The 22,406-nt window shown below is 56.7% G+C and overlaps 1 protein-coding gene across 2 annotated transcripts in view; it reads right to left on the reverse strand.

The window, feature by feature from the left end:
- The window catches only part of ELAVL1 (ELAV like RNA binding protein 1), a 36,667-nt gene that overhangs the window by 7,756 nt on the left and 6,505 nt on the right, over window positions 1-22,406 (reverse strand). For both annotated transcript variants that reach the window (XM_082733450.1, XM_082733449.1), the window contains exons 2-4: window positions 17,192-17,379; window positions 7,095-7,198; window positions 1,521-1,674 (exon numbers count right to left, since the gene is read on the reverse strand). In XM_082733450.1, coding sequence (XP_082589576.1) covers window positions 1,521-1,674; window positions 7,095-7,198; window positions 17,192-17,363 — 430 coding nt within the window. In that variant the 5' untranslated portion in view covers window positions 17,364-17,379. The remainder of the gene's footprint in view (window positions 1-1,520; window positions 1,675-7,094; window positions 7,199-17,191; window positions 17,380-22,406) is intronic.

The following is a 22,406-nucleotide window of genomic DNA, read 5'->3' on the forward strand; positions in this document are numbered from 1 at the left end:
GAAGGTTAGTTAGGGGAGCTTCAGGGACCACAGGAAACCATCCTGGTGCAATCAAGGGAGTTGATACTGAGTAGATGGGATCCCTACCCGACCCCAACCCACCCCCACCCCAGGGTGAAGGTGCAGAACAGAGGCTGCGGTGCGATCCTGGTCCCTCTAGCAGAGCCTGGCGTCAAAGCAGGTGTCTGCAGCAGGCATGGGCCTGCTCAGAGCTCCTGGGAAACGCCGGCGAGCTGCATCTGCAGGCCACACTCCAGAAGGCCCTCCTCCCCCTCCAGGCCTTGGGGACTCGCGCTGGCCACTCCTGTCTAGGCCAGGTCTCGGCCCAGACAGCAGGGCCAGCATATGCAGAGCTGAGCTTCCACAGAGGGGGTGGGGGAGGGAGGGCAGGTGGCAAGGCCACCCACCCCAAAGCACACAGCTCAGGGAGATGCAGGTAAGTGTGTGCACCTCCACGCCCGCCGGCCATGGGCCAGGAAGGCCCAGCCCACCTGCTCTCTGGGATCCGCTCTGCAGCCTCCTGGGGGCGCTGCTGGTCTCTTGGAAGGGAGGTCCCCTCCGAGTTAGAGGACTTCCTGTGACCAAACTACCCAGGGTTTGCTGTAACACCACAGCCAAGGGGATGGCGAACACACTGCTTTGGAAGAACATGAAAACCAAGCGCAGAGTATTGCCAACGGCTTCGTGGGGCTCCACGAGCAGAAGTCTTCCTTGCCAGTGTGTCAGCAGGTTCCCACTCGTGGTGGGAATAGAACCGAGGAGTCCTAAGGCAGGTGTGGCCCAAGCTCGCTGCTCCCCATGCAGAGCCAGGCCCAGGGCCGGCAACTGACATCCCGACCCCCGTCTCTAGGCCGCATGGTCAGGGCCGGCACCAGCCTCCGCACAGGGCTGCTCCCGGGCGCGGGGGTTCCTCCGCGCAACTGTGTCTCACGGCCTCCTGCGAAGCCCAGAGCCCGAGCTGCTCAGCTCCTGGGCTGAGACGACCTACGAGGGGCTGGTGAAAGGGCCAGGATGGCCAGGGAGGGGAATTTACTGCCTTAAGCAATCTGAGCTTTGAATGTGCCACCCGAGGGGCAGGGGCATCCAGACCGAGGAGACTAGAGACCGGCTCCTCAGAAACAGCCACCCTGCGGCTTCGGCCCAGTGAGAGGTGGGGAGTCTGCATCATGCGGGAAGACTGTCCCGCACGCACACCGCGCGCCTGCGAGAGCAGCGGCGAACGGCTGACCGGTGGCCTTTCTCACCCACTCATGAGCCGGGCCGGGACATCTGGATGCTTGAGGGAAGGCGCTGGGATCTCTTGGTGTTTTCACCATAACATGCCGGCCGGACACGGGGGCGGCTCTGCTACCGCTTTTACCTTCCCAGCCTCGTAAAACAAAAGCCAAGGTCTTCTCGTTTGGAGTCTGTCCTCCCTGGGGGAATAACTATTCTGCCGCTGAAACTCAGACCTGTCCTCTGGGAAACTCTCGCCCCCGCTGCAGGAAAACCTCAGCCTGCATCCGGGCCGCCCACTGTACCTGTGGTCTGATCCACAAGGACTCGGGAGTTGATGATTCGCCCGAACCGAGAGAACATGTCCTCCACGTCCTTCTGGGTCATGGTCCGCGGGAGCCCACTGATGTACAGGTTGGCGTCTTTGATGACCTCTGAGCTCGGGCGAGCATACGACACCTTGAAAACAAAACCACTTTCTGGGGTTAGGGCAGGCATGTGGCCAAAGCATCAAGGGAGGGGGTTAACTTTTCAGGCAGCAAAGAGCCACCTGTCCCGTGAGAAACCATGCCGACACTCGTCGCCTGCTGTGGCGCACACGAGCAGCTCACCTGGGCCGAGCGGCGAGCCGGACAGCGCCTAGCCTGGACTTTACACCCCACGGCGAGGCAGACATAGTCCAAGTTCTCAAAGCCAAGGGACTGAGGGCCCGCAGCTGGCGGCAGACAGGGGACGGCTCAACCCCCGCTCTCTCTCCTCCCACCGCGGCCTCCCCCTCCGGCAGCGCGCAGGCTGGACGCGGGACCCAGTGCTGCCTGCGAGGGGCCCGGAGGGCAGCGGCTCTGGTGGTGGGCGCCGCCCGGAGGGTGCCGCTCACCACCCTGAGGCAAACTTGCCAGTGGAGCCCAGAGGGGACCCAGGGCTGCTGGGGGAACCCGCAGTCCAACACTTGAGTGCTCGATACGAAAGGACTCCACGCTTTTTGGGCCTTCGTTTTTGTAAAACTGAAAAAAGCCTGCAAGAAACTTCCATAGCAGCATCCATAAAACGGCACGTGTGCGCCCTGGAGCGGGGAGGCGTCTGCGGCCGGCCTTCATGCTTCCCCAGCTCGGGGTCAGGGCCACGGCTGTGCTGGCCAGGAGGAGAGATGGGACTGAGGCCACGGGGGAAGGAGCAACTGCGACAGGCCCCCTCTGCAAACGGGAGGCCTGAAGGGAAAGGACTCGGTCGCACCCAGTGGCGTCAGAACTGAGTCAGGAGGCTGGGAGACGAGGCGGCCGCAGGGAAGGGCGCTCCGGAAGGGTGGGGGACTCGGACCTGTGCCAAATCCCGCGTGAGGGTCACGGAGCTGAGCAGACGAGGAGCCTGAAACCATAACCCAGGAGAAGACACAACCTCTTGGGCGTCACCGGGCAGCACGAGGCCACGGACAACAGGTGTCCTCGCCCCCCAACGCTCAGGCCTGCCAGGAGGGGCCGAGTGTGGCTCCTCGCAGCAAGCACACAAGTCCCCCTTCATTCCTGCGCTTGCTGACTCCGAACGCACGCCGTGCCCTAACAGAGGACCACAGGCGCAACGCTTGCAGGCACAGCAGGAAGCAGTCCAGTGGGCAATGCAGAAGGAAAGAGAAACTGTGTGCGGTCAGAGCCCGGCTTCACCCCGCAGGGCCTGGACATCAGACGACAGTGGAAGAGAAGTGGCCCTGACTGGAAGGACACCCCGGGACACCAGGTCCCATCAGGGGCAGGCGGCCCCCAAGCAGTAGTGTTGCCCAAGCCGCACGTTCCCCCCCAGCTCCCCCGTGCTGGGTCCAGGCCCGATGCACCGTGGTTAGACCTACAGCGGAGGAACACTGTGGGCACTCGGTAATGGACCCAAGGCCTGGGGCATACATGGCACTGTCTCCTGAGATCCTGGCGTGCAGGGACTTCCCCGGCACCCTTCTCCACTGAGGCGGTGGCTGGCCAGTCCGCTGGGGCTTGGTCACACTCCTCAATGCTCTCACACATCTGGGCCCAGACGTGGCGGGTCTGCGTCAAGCAGCCTGCTGAACCCACCCCGCTGGGACCTCGCCAGCCGGCTGCCCCATTTCACCAATGGCCCCAGGCAGGGGCGTTGTTTCGGGCAGGAAGGCTGAAGGGGGAAGGCCTGCCTGGGCGGGGCCCACAGGCAGTGCCTCTCAGAACTGTCCTGTCTGCTGCTCTGCAGATTTGTCTGGATGGGGCTGCAGCTGGGGTCCGCCCTCGGCTTTCAGTGAAGGACATGGTGGGAAAGAGCATCCCCAGACCGAGAGCCCGGCACTTGGCGAAGCGCCGCTGAGGCTGATACGGACTGTGACCGTCGCTGATAAAGCACCGGAGCGAAGATGCCGGTTACGGCCAAATGCGCTTCGACGCCTTCCAACAAGGGGATCCTCAAAGCCCGTGAGGACCACTGCAGCTTTCCTTCCCTTCAACCACTATCAAGTTCAAAGTCAGAGCAGCAGCCAAGGAGACTGCACCAGAGCACCTGGCACCCGGTAGGCATCACAACACGAGATCCGCAACCTCTTTCCTAAGCTCTTGGCATCATGGGCTGCTTTGCTGCAAGCAGGTCTTTTCCTGTCACATTGTCCAGAAACCTTCCTAGGGCTGAACTGCGTCCCCCGTCATAGGCATATGTTGCAATCCCAGTCCCCAGCGCTGCAGAATGTGACCTCACTGGGAAAGAGGACGGTCATGGAGGTCATTCATGATGAAGTCACACTGGCACAGGGTTGGCTGCAAATCCAGTAACTGTGTCCTCGGAAAAACGGGGGACAGTGGCCAGAGACGCCCACAGGGAGAACGCCATGTGGAGGTCAAGGGAGACGTCCGGGTGAGGCTTCCGGGAGCCCAGGAACGCCAGACATGGCTAGTGACCCCCAAGCCAGGGGAGAGCCCGGGACAGATTCTCCCTCACGGCCTCGGAAGGAACCAACCTGGCCACACCTTGATCTCGGACCTACGGCCTCCGGGACCATGAGAACAAGTGTCAATTGGGTGACACGCCAAACCCCACAAACACCATCTGTGGTGCTTTGCTGCGGCAGCCCTGAGGACCGACTCCACTGCCCCGGGGCACCCGGCTGGCCAGGGAGCCGCTCCACCCACAGCCAGCGCCCAGCCCCCAGCCCCCAGCCCCCGGGGAGCTTCCTCCCCGGCAGGCACCCCAATCTGACGAACTACATGTCTCACTAATTTAATGGTGTACGATACCCTAAGAGGGTGGAACTTTCATGTTTGCTGTGGTATCGCCAGCACGCCGCATGGTCACCCGCGGACCACAAGCAGGCACGGAGCAGTCGCTGAGCGAGGGCACAAAAGCAGCTGCCGTTCCTGCTGGTGATGCCTACCTACGCCGCCGTCTCCTGCGCTCTGCTCGCAGCTCGTCAGTCATACTGTTCCGAGTTCTGGTGTTTACCTCCCGCGCTGGGCGGGGGAAGCGGCCTGGCAGTGGTGTTAAGTGCCCCGTGCCACAGCCCCGGTTTCAAACCCTGGCTTTGCCCCTCTCTACCTCTGTGACCTTGGGAGACCTGTCATTACTCGAAACATCAGCTTCTTCAAGCCTAAATTGGGAACCACCTCTCCCAGGCTGTGGTGAGGATAACGGAGACAAGGTACGGAAGGGCCTGGCCCACACTCACGGCGGTTGCCTGCGCTGCTGGCACAGGACACGGGGGCAGGGAGACTCCTCACTCCCTACTTGGATCGAGGAATGACATTTGAACCAAAGAGGATGGACTGAACGCTGCTGAGGTCCAGGGCACATCCAGGTGGGCCGCGGGGTGCAGGACCTCAGAGTCTGGGGGGCCTTTGGAAAGATCCAGATTTCGTGGTGAGAGTGGGGCTTCAACCTTGGGGAAAACTTGTAGTTCCCAAAACATGCTGGCCCTTGAGTCTCCCCCAGCATGGCCACCTTTGCCTTGTGCCCCACCCCAAGTGGCACGCTTTGGCCCCTGCAGACCCCTCTGCCTGAGTACCCCTTGTCCTCAGCCTGGCCCTCTTTACCCCAACTCCTCGTGTCCCAGATCTCAACTCTGACTTTCCAGACGGAACCTCTCTGCTGCCCAAGCTGCGAGAAGGCCATCCCAGGTACAGTCACGTAGTGGTCTCGGACTTAACATCTTTGTTAACAAGCGGGCTATCTGAGGGCAGCGGTAGGCCATGGAACCCAGCACCAGGCAGAGGACATGGCCCCTCGAATGTACTGGTTGTGTAACGATGAGTTTTCTGCACCCGAGTAACTGTCTGCTCTCCTGGCATCTGCAAAGATTTTCTAAATGCAGGAGAGAATTCCTAACAGACCGGGAGCTTTGGGCTGAGAATAAACAACCCGGAGCTGGCGGAGAGGAACCTAAGTCACCCGGCGCGTGGAGAGGCGCGTGGAGAGGCCGTGACACGTGATTTCCTTCACCAGCCCCCACAGGGAAAGGGCCCTCTGGGAGTCGGAGCTAGCCATAGGGTTACGTGGGCCGCACTCCTGTCCTCAGGGAACACGAGACAGGCCCTACATGCAGGCAGGCCCAGGAAGTCAGCTGAGGAGTGTTTTGTGGGTCTGGGGATGAATAAACCATGGAATAACCCGTATCACAAACAGTTCAGCAGCAACAGACCCCCGCCCTCCGAACTGAATGTGTGCGGCCAACAGTCAGGCTCCAAGACTTCCCCAGCAGGAGGGAGCACGGGCTCTCAGGGCCACCCCGAGGTTTGACCTGGGAGGCCCACACAGCAACTCTGGGAACCTTTATTAATCATACAAGCACCCCCATGGTCCCGATGCCCTGGGAAGCCTGGGAAGCCGGCCATGGTACAGGTCCCACGAGGGACCTTTCTGGGCACCCACATGATCAGTGATACGAGATGCTGGGCTAGAGGTCCAAAGGCTCACACAGGGCAGTCTCATTCCGGGTGGCTTCCCGTCGAGGGAGGTAATGTAGGCAAACACGGTTTCTGCCAGGCTGCAGGAAGCCCGGCCGGGGGACTGGCCTGGGGCAGTGCGAGGACAGGTGTTCTCAAGGAGGGCTCGGCAGGGAGTTAAGGTCAGGAACACATGCAGTTGGTCCCAGACTGGGTCTGGAGCTGCCGAGGATCGCAGGAGCCTGCAAACAGACACTTGCGGATGGGGAGGGGGAGGAGGCAGGGCTCCGGGCTGAGACAAGGAGGGGGTGGTAAGTGAGAGCAGCCTAGAACACGAAGCCGTCCTGTGAGGCCTGGAAGACTTGCCAACTCGTCCCAGAAAGCCCCCGCAGCCCCTGAACAGGGAGCGACTGTGGTGCCGTCCTGCCGGAGGGCCCCCTGCTGTGCTGCACGGCTCCCCGCTTTGCTCAAGGCACCAGTCAACGTGACGCCACCCCACAGACCGTCCCCCACCCTGCACCTCTCCCAAACGTGACTTTCAGATCTACGGGATGTTGTTTGAACCTTTGCGTGCACATGCTCTGACACCCGGCAGGGGCTCCGTTAACAGCAGCAGAGCAGGTGACAGGCCCGGCCGTGATGGGGCAGGAAGGGGACATCGGCCAGGAGGGGGATGCCGCACAAACTCTCGTCCAGCACCGCCTGGGCCCAGGGCGGGGGATGACTGCCCTCAGTGAAGTGCCCTTCCTGGTGACAGTCCCTTTGCTCGTTGAGCTGAGGCGGCTGAGTGGCAGGAGCACGGGGCGCGGGTGGTCCCCGCCCAGCACGCACTGGACAGGCACCACTCCAGCCCCGAGTGGACGCCCCCAGAGCAGCAGGGCCCTGTGCAGCGGTCCCCTCACCAGCCACGATGTAGTAATAAGGGGGAGACCCCTCATCCGGGGGAGGCAAGGGGAGGCCGCTCCCCCAGGCTGGGCCGAGGTGGCAGCGGCAGCGCTTTACCTTAATGGTCTTTGACTGGAGCCGCAGGCCATTCAGCGTGTTGATCGCTCTCTCCGCGTCCTTGGCGGTCACGTAGTTCACAAAGCCGTAGCCGAGGCTGTGCCCTGTGTGGGAGAACACGTGCACAATGGTCAACAGCCGAGAGCCAGGGCGGGTGACCAGGGCGACGACTGACTGGGCTCGGGAGGAAGAGGTCGCCAAGAGCCACGGCCTCTGGGAAATGGGCTCAGAAACCGGTGGTCACGATCTATACTCGCTTTTTGTTATGCTTCTTGGCAACCTGGCAAGTTTTCTACAACGAACAAATATTACCTTTATTTAAAAAGAAATACTATGTGGGGCGCTTGGGTGGCTCAGTCTCCACTGTCATGATCTCAGGGTCATGAGATCGAGCCCCAGGTCTGGCCCCGCTTTGGGCTCTACGCTCAGCACAGAGTCGGCTTGGGATTCTCTCCCTTTCCCTCTCCCTCTGCTTCTGCGCACACGTGCTCTCTCTCAAATAAATAAATAAAATCTTGAAAATAAAAAAAGAAGCAGCAGCCATTTCTAAGAGCTCCCCATGGAAGCTCTCACAAGGCAATGACAATGATCAGTCTCACCGGTCGCCGGCTGAGACGTGGGGACTCCGAGGGCGAGGACAGAGGGCAGTCACAACTGGTAAGGCAGGCAGGCGGGGAGGGCCGAATGGTGACCAGCTGTCTGTGTCCAGGGGTTTCTCCACAACTCACGCCCGAGTGGGAAGGTTTGCTGGGCTCTGGTGCCACCCAGCGTCGGGTCCCACACTTTCCCAAACCTACAGCTCAGCTATGGGCAGATGCCAGGGAGCTCGAGGAGAAGCTGCAGCTGAGTAGTCCCAGGCCAGCCATGTGCCGGGCATCACAGCCCCGGCCAAGGCTCCAGGGCTGCCCTTGGCGGTGGCCCATGGTGGTGGCAGCAGCAGCTGAAGTAGGCGGGGGGAGGGGGTGGTTAGGGGGAGGAAGTACAGGTTACTAAGAAAGACATTGAGGGTCACAGAGAGGTGTCCCCTCTCCCTGGTGAAACATTTAAGTGGTGACAGCGACCACCACCGGCATGCCACGGGAGGGGCTCAGCCTAAGAGGGGAGGGGCTGTGGGTTCCCAGGAGGCCCCCAGAGAAGCAAAGGCTGAGGGATGGAGTAGAAGGAGCCTTGTCCTTTCCCTACAGGAGGGGCAGGCGGAGGCCCAGAGAAGAGAACCAACATGCCCACCCTTACCCGCCCACGTGCCATGCTAGGGGGCAGCCACTGAGTGCTGGGCACTGCTCTGGGCACAGAGATAGAGCGGTGAGCCTCGCTTTCCTCCTCCAGTTGGTGGAGGGCGACAACAAGCAGGTATAAAACACCAGGCCCTTAGCCACATGATGCAGAATTCCACAGGTGCCTGCTGAACTCAGGCCCTCTGGGAGGTAATGAGACGTGGAACCTAGCAGTCTAACCCAGTTTTGCCGCTTTCCTAAAACACAAAAAAACCCCAATAAAACCCTTTACTTTTTAGATTTAAAGTTACAAAGATAATACAGAGAGTTCCTATAGAGCTACACCCCATTTCCCTGGTGGTAACATCTGCCGCCAGAAGGGGACAGTTGTTACAACTCAGGAACGAGGACTGATACGTGGCTAACTAACCACGCTCGATTCAGATGGCCTCTGTGTTCCCCTAACGGCGCTTTCTGTCCCAGGAGGCCATCGAGGATCCCACAGGACATGTAGCCGTCAGATCCCTGTAGGCTGCTCTTGGCCGGAACAGCTTCTCGGACTTCCCTTGCTTTTGATGACCCTGAGCATTTCAAGGAGGGCTGGTCAGGAATGTCGTGAAGTCTCCTGCAGCTTGGGTCCGTCGGATGTTTTCCATGGTGAGGCTGGGCTGTTGCGTCTTGTGAGGAAGACGGCGGAGTGAAGTGCCCTCCTGACACCCTATGGGCGGGTGCACTGTCCCCATAACTTACCACTGCTAACGCTGGCCCGGATCCCCTGGCCGAGGCCGTGGGTTTGCCAGGTTTCCTCACTGTCAAGTCCCCCCTCGCCCCACACTGCAGGTTGCAGAAGGCAGTGCACAGCCCACACCAAAGGAGTGCCTTGGGGAGATGTACTCTCCCTCCTTCGGGGCAGAGTAGCTACATTAACTGTCCACAGTTCTGCACGGGCCACTTTCTTTTTTAAAGAAACAAATCCCAAACCTCACCCTCCACACTCAAACTACTTCTCTTTTTTCTTAAGATTTTATTTCGTATTAAAGAGAGAGAGAGAGAGAGCAAGTAAATGAGAGCAAGCAGGGGGTCCGGAGAGGGACAAGACTCCACACTGAGCTCGAAGCCCAGGGCAAGACTTGACCTCAGGACGCTGCGATCATGACCTGAGCTGAAATCAAGAGCTGGACACTTAACCGACTGACCCCCACACGTGCCCCCACACCCAAACTTCGAACGAAACTCCACGGGTCTGAGAGACTTTGCTCTGACCGTGGGCAGTGAGGACCCCGGAGCTGCGTGCCCACCGGGCTGGGGCCCATCTAGTAGGAGAATCAGACTCCAAAGTTCAGAAAACACCGTCACGACTGCGGTCGGCTCCAGGCTGGAACTTTAGGGCCCCCTGCGAACAGTCCAGACTACAATGTCGAAGCTGAGAACGCAGAAGGCCTGTGGTATGGACTCCCGAACTGAAATACACGCTTGCTGGGATTTTTCCTCGTAAACAGCTGCTCTCCGATCCCCGCTCTACCCATCTGTCATGGTGCCCAGGCCATGAAGCCCGTTGGCCCAGCCCCCAGAGGGGCTCCTCTGCCTCTCTGGTGCGCACAACCGGTGCTCGGGTCTTCCTGTATTTCTGCTCTTTCCACAAGGCCAATCCCAGTCCTGGACCACCTGTCTCCTTCACTGGTGGCACAGGTGACCTAAGCCCAGGCTGCGCTCCTGTGTCTCAGCCGCAGGTGGCCCCTGGCAGCATATAAACCTGGGTCCTACCTGGGCCCACTGCCTGATTCCTTGCCTCCCTGGTGCTTGGTGGCCCTGGCCGGGCTCCCAGGGTGGTCACTGCAGAATGTCAGCTCTGCCCTCACCGGAGCCACAACTCTCAGTGTCACGCCACAGACAGGTGCCTCCTCCTCCAGGATGTGATGACAACAGCAAGTTTTCTTTCTCCCCAACGGTCCCTCCTCAAGCTCCTAGTCTTCTGCCCATCCCATCGAGATGGCCCCCAAGGGTTCTGCCTCTGGCTCTTGTCTCAGTTATACATTCTTCCTGAGCGGCCTCCTGGAGCATCCTGTACCCACCCCTGCCAGTATCACCCAGGAAGTCACACACTTCCAGACTGCCACTGCCTCCTTTCCCAGGCTTGCTCTCCCTCCCCCTCGATGAGCCAACAAGTATTAACCGAGCAGCTACTGGGTGTCAGGACCCATGCCAGGCTGGCCAGGGGGTTCGATGATGATCATGAAGGACAGCTTGTACCTCAACGAATGTCCCATTCCAGTGGGCAAGCTGGGTGACGAACCAGCACGGAACCAATGAACAAAACCGCCACCAAGGTGGTATGAGGACAGTCCCCACTGTGGTTGACAGAGACTGATGGGACAGGGCCGGGGTCGACAGGGCAGCTAGGAATGCCCTCTGAGGAGCCGATGATTGCAGTAAAACCCTGGGATGGCTGCGGACAAGCAGTCCAGGCAGAAGAGCAAGTGCCAAGTGTCTGAGGCAGAGGAGACGTTAGTGTGTTCCAGGAAATGCAAGGCGGCCAGCACAGTTGAACAAAACCAGCTGGGAAATGGCCCAGAGGTGGCTGCTGGGTGGAGTGGGGCCGGGCCGCCGGGCCCAGGAGCGAGATCAGGTGTGGATGCACAGGCCGGGGCAGCAGCAGGAGGACCCACCAAGAGGACCCGCAGATCGGCTGCTGGAGGAGGGAGCTCAGAGGAGGCCGAGTTTCCCTAAGTGCCACGGAGTAGCTCCCCACCAGCATGCCCAAGCCGCGCCCTCTGGGGCCTGCAGCTGCGTGGGGCGTATCTTTGCACACCCCGTTCTGGGTCTGGCCCTGTCCTCCTGGAGTCTATTCAACCCTCTGTGGTGGGCACCTGCGTAGAGTGGGAGGGCAGGCAGCTGAGGAATGAAGGGGAGCCCCTGGTTTGCACCCACATGAGGCCACACACGGAAATGCCAAGTCCCGGCCTCCACCCAGCTGCTGCCCATAAGGCACCGTGTTCAACTCTGGCTGCTTGCTGGAATCACCAGGGCAGCTTCTAAAAACGATCACTGCCCGGGCCATAACCCGAACCAATGACAGCGGTGTGGGGGTGTGTGCAGAAGGAGGGAGGTGGCATCAGTTGTTGTGAGAGCTCCCCGGCGACTGCAATGAGGAGTTGAGAGCTGCTGCTGGAAGGGAATGAGGAGAGTGGAGCCCTCCAACAGCACAGAAGCCTGTTGGCGTGGCTCAGAGCAGGCGCCTGGGGGAAGGCCCTCACCTCCCCAAGCAGCCCCCACGTTACTGCGTCTCTAACAGGGTCTGTAAGCCATACCGGGCAATGCCGCAGCTCCCAAGGCCTGCCTCAGCCTGAGGATCCCAGATGTCAGACAGGCAGACTTCCAGTCTCCCCATAGATGATTCTCCCATCCCTTAGAGGTAATGAGCGGTAATGAGCCTGCCAGCATCCCGGCCACGAAGGCGGATCAGGGGCAGCCCCCTCTCATTCAGGGCACTGGAAGACGAGCCCTGAGGTCTGGTCGGGGAACAGGGGTGCTCAGGGGCAGTGCTTGGGCCGGGTACGTACCCTGCACAGGCTGCTGGGGCTTAAGGAGGGCAGGACCTGCCTGGAGTCCGTGCTGGCAGGTGAGGGCAACCAGAAGCCCACGCTGGGAGGTCTGGAGAAGAGGGGAGCAGGTAGGTGATGAGTGAGTGAGAGAGAGAGAGCGTGCACACAGGTAGGGATGAAGCATGAATCAACTCAGGCTGAGGCCAACGGGCGTCCTAGAGGCCAGCGCTCCCCCCGGTTCCCGCTGCCCCCAGCTCTCGCTCCCCACCCTGCAGGCAGAGCTCCTCGACTCTGACTTGCTCTGCACCAGCACAGTAACCTCCAGGAAGGTTAAATCAGATGTGCGGAAACCCTGGCCTGGCTGATTCAGGGGGGCCCGGGTGGGGCCTGGGACGTGTGCGTCTCCGAGGGGCCGCTGCGGGTCGGCGGCCCGCACTCCGACAGCCGCTGCCCGGAGGAGACCCAGACTGCCTCCTTGCAAAGCACTGCCTGTGTCCGGCCCGGCGGCCTCAGAACCACTGCTCTTCCAGTTCCCAACACTGCCCTCTCTCTAGACAAGGTCAAAAGCAAGAAATGATGCCCCGGCATCTCCTATTACACTCGCCGACCCGAGTGGCCAGAGCGGCCAGAGCGGCCAGAGCAGCCAGACGCTAGGTCGGCGCGGGCGGCTGGGGGAGGGAGCACCCGTGGCCAAGGCCTCCCCTGCAGCGCGAGCGGGGAGCGAGGGGCAAATTCTGCCTGTAAATGTCCGCGGGGGCTCCAGGGAGGGCTGCCCAGGGGAGAGAGCCTGGGTCTTAGCGGAGGCAGAGGGGTGACTGAATTAAAGAGACAATAAATAAGACACAGCAAATGCCCCCAAAAGAAAAAACGGGCAAAGGACAAGAAGGTTATTTCATAAACGAAGAGTGCGAACAGCCAGCAAAGACACGAAACCAGATGAACGTCATTAAAAAGTGAATGACGACCCGAGTCGGGTGTCATTTTTCACTTAGGCTGGGCGAGATGAGAGCCCCCCACCCTCCCAGCCTAGGGGATGGGGGGGCAGGGCAGAACGAGAGTAAACTGGTGATGGCTTTGAGTCGGTACATGCTGTCCCCTCTACGGGCTCACCTCCAGGAGGACCTCCAACGGCAACCACTGAGGAGCGCAGACACGCACCAGGACGCGAGGGGTTTCCATCAACACGCAATATGGTTCTATCCTGTTGTACGCTCAGGAGCGCCATACGACAGGGCCCCGTGTAACTGTTCTGGTGAGGTAGTTATGCTCAGTGACAGAAAAACATTCACAGGTACAGAAAGCAAAGGTTCTCGCATGGCTTGGGTGGCGCGAGCCTGTTTTTCTGAAAGCGCACACTTGCTCATCACCACAAGCATGGAAAGAAACAGGTCCGGAAGGACACGAACTACAAAGCTAACAGGATTTGGGGTAATTTAAACTTTTTTCCCTCATGTTTTCCTTGTCTTGCCTCATGTTGTTTTTCTAGAAGAACCAAAGGTCAGGCTGGCTTGGTGTGGAAGGGCTTTCCTGTAGAGGGAACAGTACTCACAAAATCACAAGACTGTAAGAGCCAGGGAATGCTGGGAAATGACAAGCAGCTCAGTCGGGCCTGAGAGGAGGGTGCGTGGACAGCCGAGTGGCTGGGGAGTAGGAGGACAGGTCCCCGAGGAGACCTGGGAGCTGCAGGCGGGGTGTGGGCTTTGGCAGGGCAGTGCAGGAGGGCAGAGGCTGATTCCTGGGCCATATGGCGTCTGCAGAGAACCGGACACCAGGCCAGAAAGCGGGGCAGGGCTGCACGGCAGGGCTAGCTAGAATTGTGGATGAACATGCAGCAACAAATGCATGTCCCCAACACAGGCGCTGGGGCCTGGCAGCCAGAAACACCCTGAATCTTGAGGCCAGCCCGTCAAACCTTCCCAGCATCCTAGCCACCATACGGTCCTCACTCCTCCTGTCGCCCATGACTGGCCAATGGTTGGCACTCGGTACATATTTGTTGAGCAAATGAATGGCCGAGCTGATTAGCATTTCCCCCTTCACTAGATGTACTCATTCATTCATTCAGCAGGCACTGATTATGACTGTATCTAAGGAGCTAACAGGGTCCCTGCCTTTGAAAACCATATGGACCTCCTGGACCAGAAAGTTCTAACTTAGTGCAGTGTGGAAACCCATCCCACCAGCTGCGCAGTTGCTATGGCAACCCAGACAAGGAGCATCCAACACTGACACAGCTGGGCCAGGAAAGGTGACCTGAAGTAAGCAGGGCCCGGGACTGACAGTGACGGGGGCACAAGCAGACTGTTTCGATTCCTTTGCCACAGTGAAGAGAACCTTCTGGAGGAAACATGGGTGGCTGGTTAGGAGGCCAGAATGCCAGCGCAGGCAGAAGACAACATGGCCTCATCTGGATCTGTGGCGGGTAGTGGGGCGGGGGAAGGGGTGGGAGGAAAGGGATGGAAGCATCCAGAAGAAGGAGTGCCAGCCAGAGACACACATCAAAAGTCATGCTTAGATTTCTGACTGGAGTCACTGAGTGAACACTGGGGCCACCTGGTAAGATGCAGAAGCTGGGGAAAGGCTGGGGAAAGACTGAAGGTGAGGGGCGGAGGGGTCTGAAGGTCAGGAAAACATTCTTGTTGAAGCACAGGGGGAAGCAGCAGCTTGGGAATAACCCTAAGGACCGTCTAAGTTAATGGCCAGGAAAGAGCTGCAAGAGGGAAAGCAAGGCCTCGGGGCTGGGAGAAAGCCAGGTAGGTAGTTCATGGAAGCCAAGGAGGAGGGGAAGCTTCTAGAAGGAAGAGAAGACAATCAACTGCCGGCTCTAAAATGGGAGGGGAGGGAGGACAAAAGCTAGAGCAGTGAGGAAGGACACTGGCGACACCTGGCAACGTCTACGGGCATTTTTTTTTTTTAGTTGACACGACTTGGAAGATGCCACTGGCATCTAGCAAGTGGAAGGGATGCCGCTCCACATTCCGCAACGTAAGACGCAACCTCCGCCCCCAAGAATTGTCCAGTCCCAAGTGTCTTGAGTGGAGACACTCTGAGCTGGAGGGTCAGGAACCTCAGCAAGGATTCTTTTCAAGTGAACAGACGCGAGCGTGTCTGATCGCGGAGAGACCTGGGCAAGCAGGTGCTCGTCTAGCCTGAGGTTCCCAGGACGTGGAGACGGGCAGGGGTGGAGATGGCAGTTATTTTCCCAGCGAGGTGGGAGGCAATCACTAGCCCAGGGTGAAGGGTGCAGACGCGGCTGCTGTGAGGGCTGGGGATGCCTGTGTTGTAGGCTGAGCTCCGCTGGGAAGGGGCTTTGAGAGGGCATCCATCTATCTTCCTGGACGCAAGACTCTCTCCAGGATGGGCTTCGTTAGCTAGGAGGGAGCAGCTGGACGAACATTTCCCTGCCTGGGGTTTCACCAGAGCAGCCTAACAGGGGACAGAGGGGCCGCGCAGCTGGCGAGGTTTCCGCACACCAGCGGCAGGAGGGGAGAGGCAGATGCAGTGCGCCTCTTGTGAAGGCAGGCTGTTTTCAATTTAAAGAACTGCTAGCAAGACGCAGAGCTGTGATGGAGGCTGCGGCCACAGACTCCACAACACTTCGTACGTTACACTTATCTGGCCTGAAGAGGAGTAAAAGTTTATCTCTGAACTGAAATAATTTCCAAATTACACTTTGTTGCTTTTACCCCATTCCCGAAACCAGTTCTCTCTGGACTGATCTTGCCAAATCTAGGTGTTCCTATCATCAGAGCTCACATTCCTTTGAAACCACAACAACTGAACAAAGAGTCAGGTACCGTGAGAATGCTGGCAAAATTGGACTGTAATGTTCAGGAATATCCACGGGGCTAAAACTTCCCTCCCGTCAGAACATAAGAGGAGAAAGGCAAGACTTGTTAGTAGCATAGAAGAATTTTAAAACACTTCTGAACAAGGACTCTTATGCAGATGGTCTCCCGAAACAGGAGAAAGATAATGGCTTCTAGAAGATTCTAACACCGTTAAAATTTGTGTATTATCTACAATTCCTGGTTAGAAGATGTTTATTAAATCACAGACTCAGAACTGGAAGAGTCCTTAAAAAACTTCTGAAGTCAGTGCCCCCTCTGATAAACTGATTCCCTACACAGAAGTCAGCCGGCCTCGACAGGACGCAGCCCAGAGACAGGCAACTTCAGGTTCCTGGCAAAAGCTGAGAATCAATGAAGTAAGACGATGGGTACATAGGGCTTAATATATTACTTTCATGCAGATCAGAATACAAGATATTATCTTATTTCCATAATAAAGTTTTTCTTGTGGGTTTTTTGTTGTTGTTGTTGTTGTTTGTTTGTTTTTTTAACTTTTAAATTAGTTTTCAGTGCAGAGAACCAGTCTCACAACCCAGGGTGGCAGCCAGAGCCCTCTTTGGTGGGTGGCGGTCGGGGGGGCGTTTGCCCATTCCTCAGCTCACAGGAGCAGAGAGAAGGAGGGACGAGAATGGGGCGGGGCGGAAGCGAATAAGGGTAGACAGGACGGGAGCAGGAGACAGGAGGAGGAGGGGACAGCTCCTTAGAAGCAATGTTCCTCCTAGGGACAGAAGGAAGGAAGTGCTTCGGAGCACCTGATCTTTCCATGTTTTCTTCCTTGTAACCATACTCTCGGGGCGGAGGTTGCGCCGTAAGGACAGCCTTCCCAGGTGTCTGCAAACCCTTATGAGGCAGGTAAGCTCTAGGACGTAGGAGCCATCCTCACTTTAGGTGTGGGGACACTGAGGTTTAAAGGTCGCACGTGGAGGCAGTGGAGAGCGGGGCTCTCAGGCGGCATCCAATCAGACAGCCTGCCTGTCGATCCACGGGGAGCCCCGCTCTCACCCCCCAAGAGTTCAAGCTCCGCATGTGTCCGATGTCCCAGCTGATGGTGTGACAGCAAGCAGCACAGGGACACTCTGTGTTCTGCCACGGGCCTGGCTGCGCACGGGGACCCAGGAAGACAGGGAAGGACCTGCCTGGACCAGAGTCCCTTCGGCGCATGGGGCTGAGCCAGGCCGGGCTGTCACGCACGTTGTCTGAGCTCTTCCAGCTGTCAGAGTTGTCCCCATTTCTGGTGTCCCCTCGTCTTCCCACCCTCCCACCACCTCGCTTTGCACATGCTCTGTCTCAGGAGGAGCTTTTCCTTTTTTGGAAACCGATGTCCAATCTGCCACCAGGGCGGTGGCACAATACAGTCTGAGATAACAGCGGAACCTGACAACCGCCGTCGCAGGGCTGTGGCTCTTCTGCCCTAAGGAACCGCGGGCACAGAAGCCGGTGCTTAGTGGGACCCCCCAAGTCCCCCCTACGAACCCTCTCCGTTTCTTTACCTGCTACTTTATCTCGAATGAGTTTTGCAGACTCGACTTCCCCGATACTGCTGAACAGACTCCGCAGCTCATCCTGGGTCATGTTCTGAGGGAGGTAGTTGACAATTAAATTCGTTCTCCCGATATCATCCCTGCAGTCTTCGGCCATGTGGTCTTCATAACCATTAGACATTGTATTTTTTAAAAATCTGCGGAGGGGGGAGAAAAACCAAGTAAATTCCACACGTCCATACTGCACATTATGGCAAAACGAATGACTGGCACTTAGGGTTTTTTCTTTTCAACACTGCTCAAGTTCAACTTGACATAAAAACCCGCACGTGGAGGTTTACGGCGGCCTAATTCATAACTGCCCCGTGGCTGGAAGCAGCCGGCATGCCCTTCAGTAGGAGAAGGAAGGAACAAACTGCTACTGTCCGCGACCTGCACACAATGGACCGTTATTTGGTGACAGGAGGAAATGAGCTCTGGAGCCAGAGACTGTGGGAGGCCTTAACTGTGTATCGTTAAGTCTGAAAGGCGACACACCAGGCGACCCCGGTTATAGGACATTGTGGAAGAGATGAAACCCAGAACAGGTAAGAAGACCAGTGGCTGTCAGGGCTCAGAAGGAAGGGCGGGAGGCGGAGAGGAGCGCAGAGGACTCCGTGCAGTGCGGCTCTCTGGGTTGTCTGGTCCTGGTGCATACAGGTGAGTACGCATCTGGGCGAAATCCACCTAAGGTGCACACGGAGACCGAACCCGAAGGCAAACTATGTTCGTGGAGTCTAGCAAAACGCCGCACCGACACACGATGTCGGTGTCAGAGGGAAGATTCTAACGGACGCCCGCTCTGTACTTCCTTCAGTCTTTCTGTAAACCTGAAACGGCTCTAAAACAACAGCCGTCTCTACTTACTAGGGTGCTTCAAAAATGCTACGAACGGGGGTGCCTGGCCGGCTCAGTCGGTGGAGTGTGCGACTCTGGATCTCAGGGTCCTGCGTTCAGGCCCCACACTGGGTGCGGAGCTGACTTAAAAATAAAACACCGACAACCAATTCCAGCACCATCATTCAAGCTCCTGCGAAAAGCGTTCGAGTTGTCTCGAGAGCTTTCCAAAGCTTCCCGATCGCCTCCTCACATCTCCGCACGCGCCACCGTGCAGCTGGGTACTGAGGAGGCCGCAATGTGCACCTGAGCACAGCGACTCTGGTGCCCCGTCTCTGTCCTCACGCAGGGAGACCATGGGTCCCTCCATCCCTCTATCCCCAAGGCCATGGCGACGGAGCTGGTGAAGAGGTCAGGGTTTCTCTACCAGTTGGGGGAACGTGGTCTTCAAAGCTTGCAGGCTCTGGAATGCCCTTAGCCACCCGCAGAGGTCTTTGCTCTCAGTGGCGAACACCACGGCACAGTGACAGCTTCAAGGGGAGTCCGGATCAGCGCGGCCGAGAGCGTCGGGACCGCTCTTCTGAAAACACAACTCGCGCTGGGCTTGCTCGCAAGTCCTGCCGTGCCCAGCCACGTCATCTAAGATGTCCCACGTCCCTGCCTCTAAATATGCAGGCACTCACCCCCATGGGGCTGAAGTGTCATCAGCGGAAAAAGGCCCGGCGGCCCACCAGCAGGGAGGTCTCCAGGGCAGCCCACCCCTCTCTCCGGATCCCTCGGCCCAGCCCCGCTTTTATGCTTGAAAACCCAGTGCCCGCCGTCAGGAGCACTGAGCCTTCTTTAAAAATAGCCTTGCCAGTGGTTATATAAAAACCTGAACACAGCTCCCACCTCCCCCCTGAGTCAGCACTGGGAGAGGACTTAGGTGTGGTTTTGGGTTTGGGTTTTTCTTCCCCTGCTGGAAACAGGTGGGACTTCTCTCCTTCCTGCCTCCTGATTTGCTTCGGACTGTACACAACGTGCGAAGTTAGTGCACTCTCCCAGTATTTCTTTTATTTACCTGCAAATGTTCTATGCTCCCTGTTCTTTATAAAATAGGTTAGCATCTAAAGCCATAAAAGAAATACTGGGAAGTCAGATTTCCTAGGATTAAGAAGTTCTGTGTGGCAAGAAGCACCACACACAGACAAGCAGTGGACTTGGGAGAAAATGCTCGCTACCTACGACATTATTTAGTGGTTCTTGGCGTGGGTGATTCGGCTCTCCAGGGGACACCGGGCCGTGTCTGGAGACATTTCTGGTTACCACAACTGCGGGTGGTGATGTGCCACTGGAACCTAGTGGGGAGGCCGGCAGTGCCACAAGGTCCCGGATAGTCCCCACAACCAAGAACTGTCCAGCCCCCAATGTCAACACTCCCAATGCTTAGACCACTTGATTCTAAGCATCTACAAACTCACCAGAAAGAAGACACATCCTTAACAGAGAAGGGGACAAAGGATATGAGCCGCAACTATTCAAATGCAATTCAAATGCCAATAAACCAAGAGCCCAAACTCACAGATAATGAGGAAATTGTGAAGTCAAAAGAGATGCCACCTTCTGTCGGTCAGATACAAGACCGCCCAGGATGGACAAAATCTAGCGTTGTAGAGAAGGATAAGGCGGACGGACACCCTGGTATGCCGCTGATACAAGCATGAAACGCGACAGGCTTCTGGAGGATGCCCTTGAGTTTCACACCAATGCCACCCTCTGCTTCAGAACCGTCGGACCTGTTCTCCAGAAGTAATCACACACGTGCGGGGAAGTATGTGTGAGGACCCCAGGACCTCATAGCAGGTACAAGTGAAATGCTGGATATAATCTAAATATGAATTAAATAAACACCAATTTTCAGGAGAAAGCATGAGACCACCAGCATTAATGGGCTTAATCATGAAAAACTCCAGAACTCTGTTAACGCATCTGCAGCCTTGAGGCTTTCAGACAGATCATCAGCTCAAACACAAACACACACATTTGCTAAAGCCTGAACCCAAGTGCAAGGGTTAACTCTGAAAAATTAAAATACACATTTGTTCGAAATGTGATTCAAACTTTTCTCTTCTCCCTTGTTTTTCTTCGTCCCTCCCTCTCCTCACCTTTGTTCGGAGTTAGGGACATCCTCTCCCATCTTCTCCCTCCTCCCACTTTCATGGATGATGAACTGAGCAATAATGACCTCATTCTCATTATTCAGAGTGGGGCGTCTTGCATGCCCGCTAAAAAGATGACTTTCTAAAACAGTGGATGGCCCACCACCTGTTTGTATAAATAAAGTTTTATTGGCACACCGCTATTCTCATTTGTTTATGTATTGTCTGTGGCTGCTTTTGCACTACAGTGACAGAGTTGAGTAGTTGTGACAGAGACCAGATGGCCCAAAAAGCTGAAAATATTTACCATCTGGCTCTTCACAGAAAAAGTGTGACGACCTCTGTTCTAAAATATAAAAAAAGAAATTTTCTAAGAGAAAATCTTTGTGACACAGGGTGAGGCAAAGATTTCTGAGATACCACACCAGAAGTACAATTCATTTTTTAAAAATTGAAGAACTGGATACCATCACAATGTAAAAACTTTTGCTCTGCAAAGCTTACAGGCTACAGAGAAGAAGAAAGTATTTGCAAATCACATATCTGAAAAAGGACTTGCATTCTGAACATATATTAACTCTCAAAACTTAGTAAGAAGACAACCTAATTTTAAAGATGACAAAAGACACGAACAAACAATGCACCAAAAAAGAGATACGGATGGCAAACAGACACATGAAAAGACGTTCGACATTATTAGTTATTATGGAAGTGCAGATTAAAACTGCGTTAAGATACCGTTACCCATCTGGAATGAGAATCGAGACAACGCCACCCATTTAGAACGACGGTTAAACCAAAATAAAACAAAAGCAGGCAGGCGACAACAAAACAGACGTTATCAAGGATATGGAGAAACCAGAATTTTCATGCATAGCTGGTAGAAATGTAAAAATGTTAAAGTCGCTTTAGTTTTTAATTTTTTAAAATTTTATTTATTTATTCGACAGAGCACAAGCAGGGAGAATGGCAGGCAGAGGGAGCGGGAAAAGCAGGCTCCCCGCAGAGCAGGGGGCACCCAACGTAGAACTCGATCCCAGGACCCCAGGATCACGACCTGAGCGGAAGGCAGCTGCCCAACTGAGCTACTCAGGTGTCCCTTAAAGTAGCTTTAGAAGACGTAAGGGCAGTTTCTGAAACATACGCTTTCCAAGACCCAGCAATTCTACATTAGTAGTCATACAAGAGAAGTGCAAAGCTACGCTCGTATAAAAACCACACGCCAAGCGTTCACAGCGGCTTTACTCAGTCACACCTGAAACTGCAGCAGCCCAGATGCCCTTCGAGCCATCAGCGGCCAGGCTAGGGAAGGCCATGCAATGGAGCTCTGCTCCCAGTAAGCAAAGTGCTGCCATCCACGCAACTTGAATCGGTCTCAAATACACTCCACAGAGTAAAAGGAACCTGACTCCGAGGCTCCGCAGTGTAAGGGTGAGTCCTGGCAAAAGCAGAACTGCAGGGATGGGCCAGTGGTGGCCAGGGGCGGGGAGCAAGGGGGGCGCTGCGTACACTGGGGGAGCACAAGAGAGCACTTTGTTTCTTGGGGACTGCACCTCCCACACAACTTTACGCATTTGTCAAAACTCAAAGAACCCTACACCAGGATTTCAAGAGAACTCGAAAATAAATTTGAAGATTTGAAAAGTGAGCCTTACTCCACAGCACTCGGGGTCCTCCTGATGCCCCCTGGAAGGCTGAGCAGCCTCTGCGGACCCAGTTCTTAGGACGACTGCCCATGACGGAGAAACCCAAATCCCAAACAGAGCACAGCTTCTCAAAGCTTCAGGGCTACACCGCCCTGCTCTCTGTGTTCCTCCCCTGACCTTTCCAAATCCATGTCCCTAATCCCTGGCCAAGCCAGCTTCTGTCAAGCACCAACCACAGCTGGGCCTTTGTCTCTCCCCAACAATCAGTGACTTCCAAGTTGTAGCTACTTCTGGCCGCCCCTTGGCTTGTCAAGGGCTGTCTCCTCTTGCTCGGGGGCTCTCCAGGGAGACGTCTCCAAATCAGCACATTCGGAGGCCCCTGTCCATGGCGGCCCCGCCCACTGAGGCTCAGAGGCTTCGGTACTGTGCTCATGGTCAGGGTCAGCCATGGCACGGTTCACAGTGGCAGCGTGGGGCCTCCAACTGTCGCTACAGAACAGCCGCCACTTCGCAACGTGGCCCTTCACTCCAGCTTCTTCCCTAGAGGGCGGCAGACCTCCCTAT

This window comes from Mustela nivalis (assembly GCF_964662115.1).
Source record: "Mustela nivalis genome assembly, chromosome: 1".
Taxonomy (NCBI): Eukaryota; Metazoa; Chordata; class Mammalia; order Carnivora; family Mustelidae; genus Mustela; species Mustela nivalis.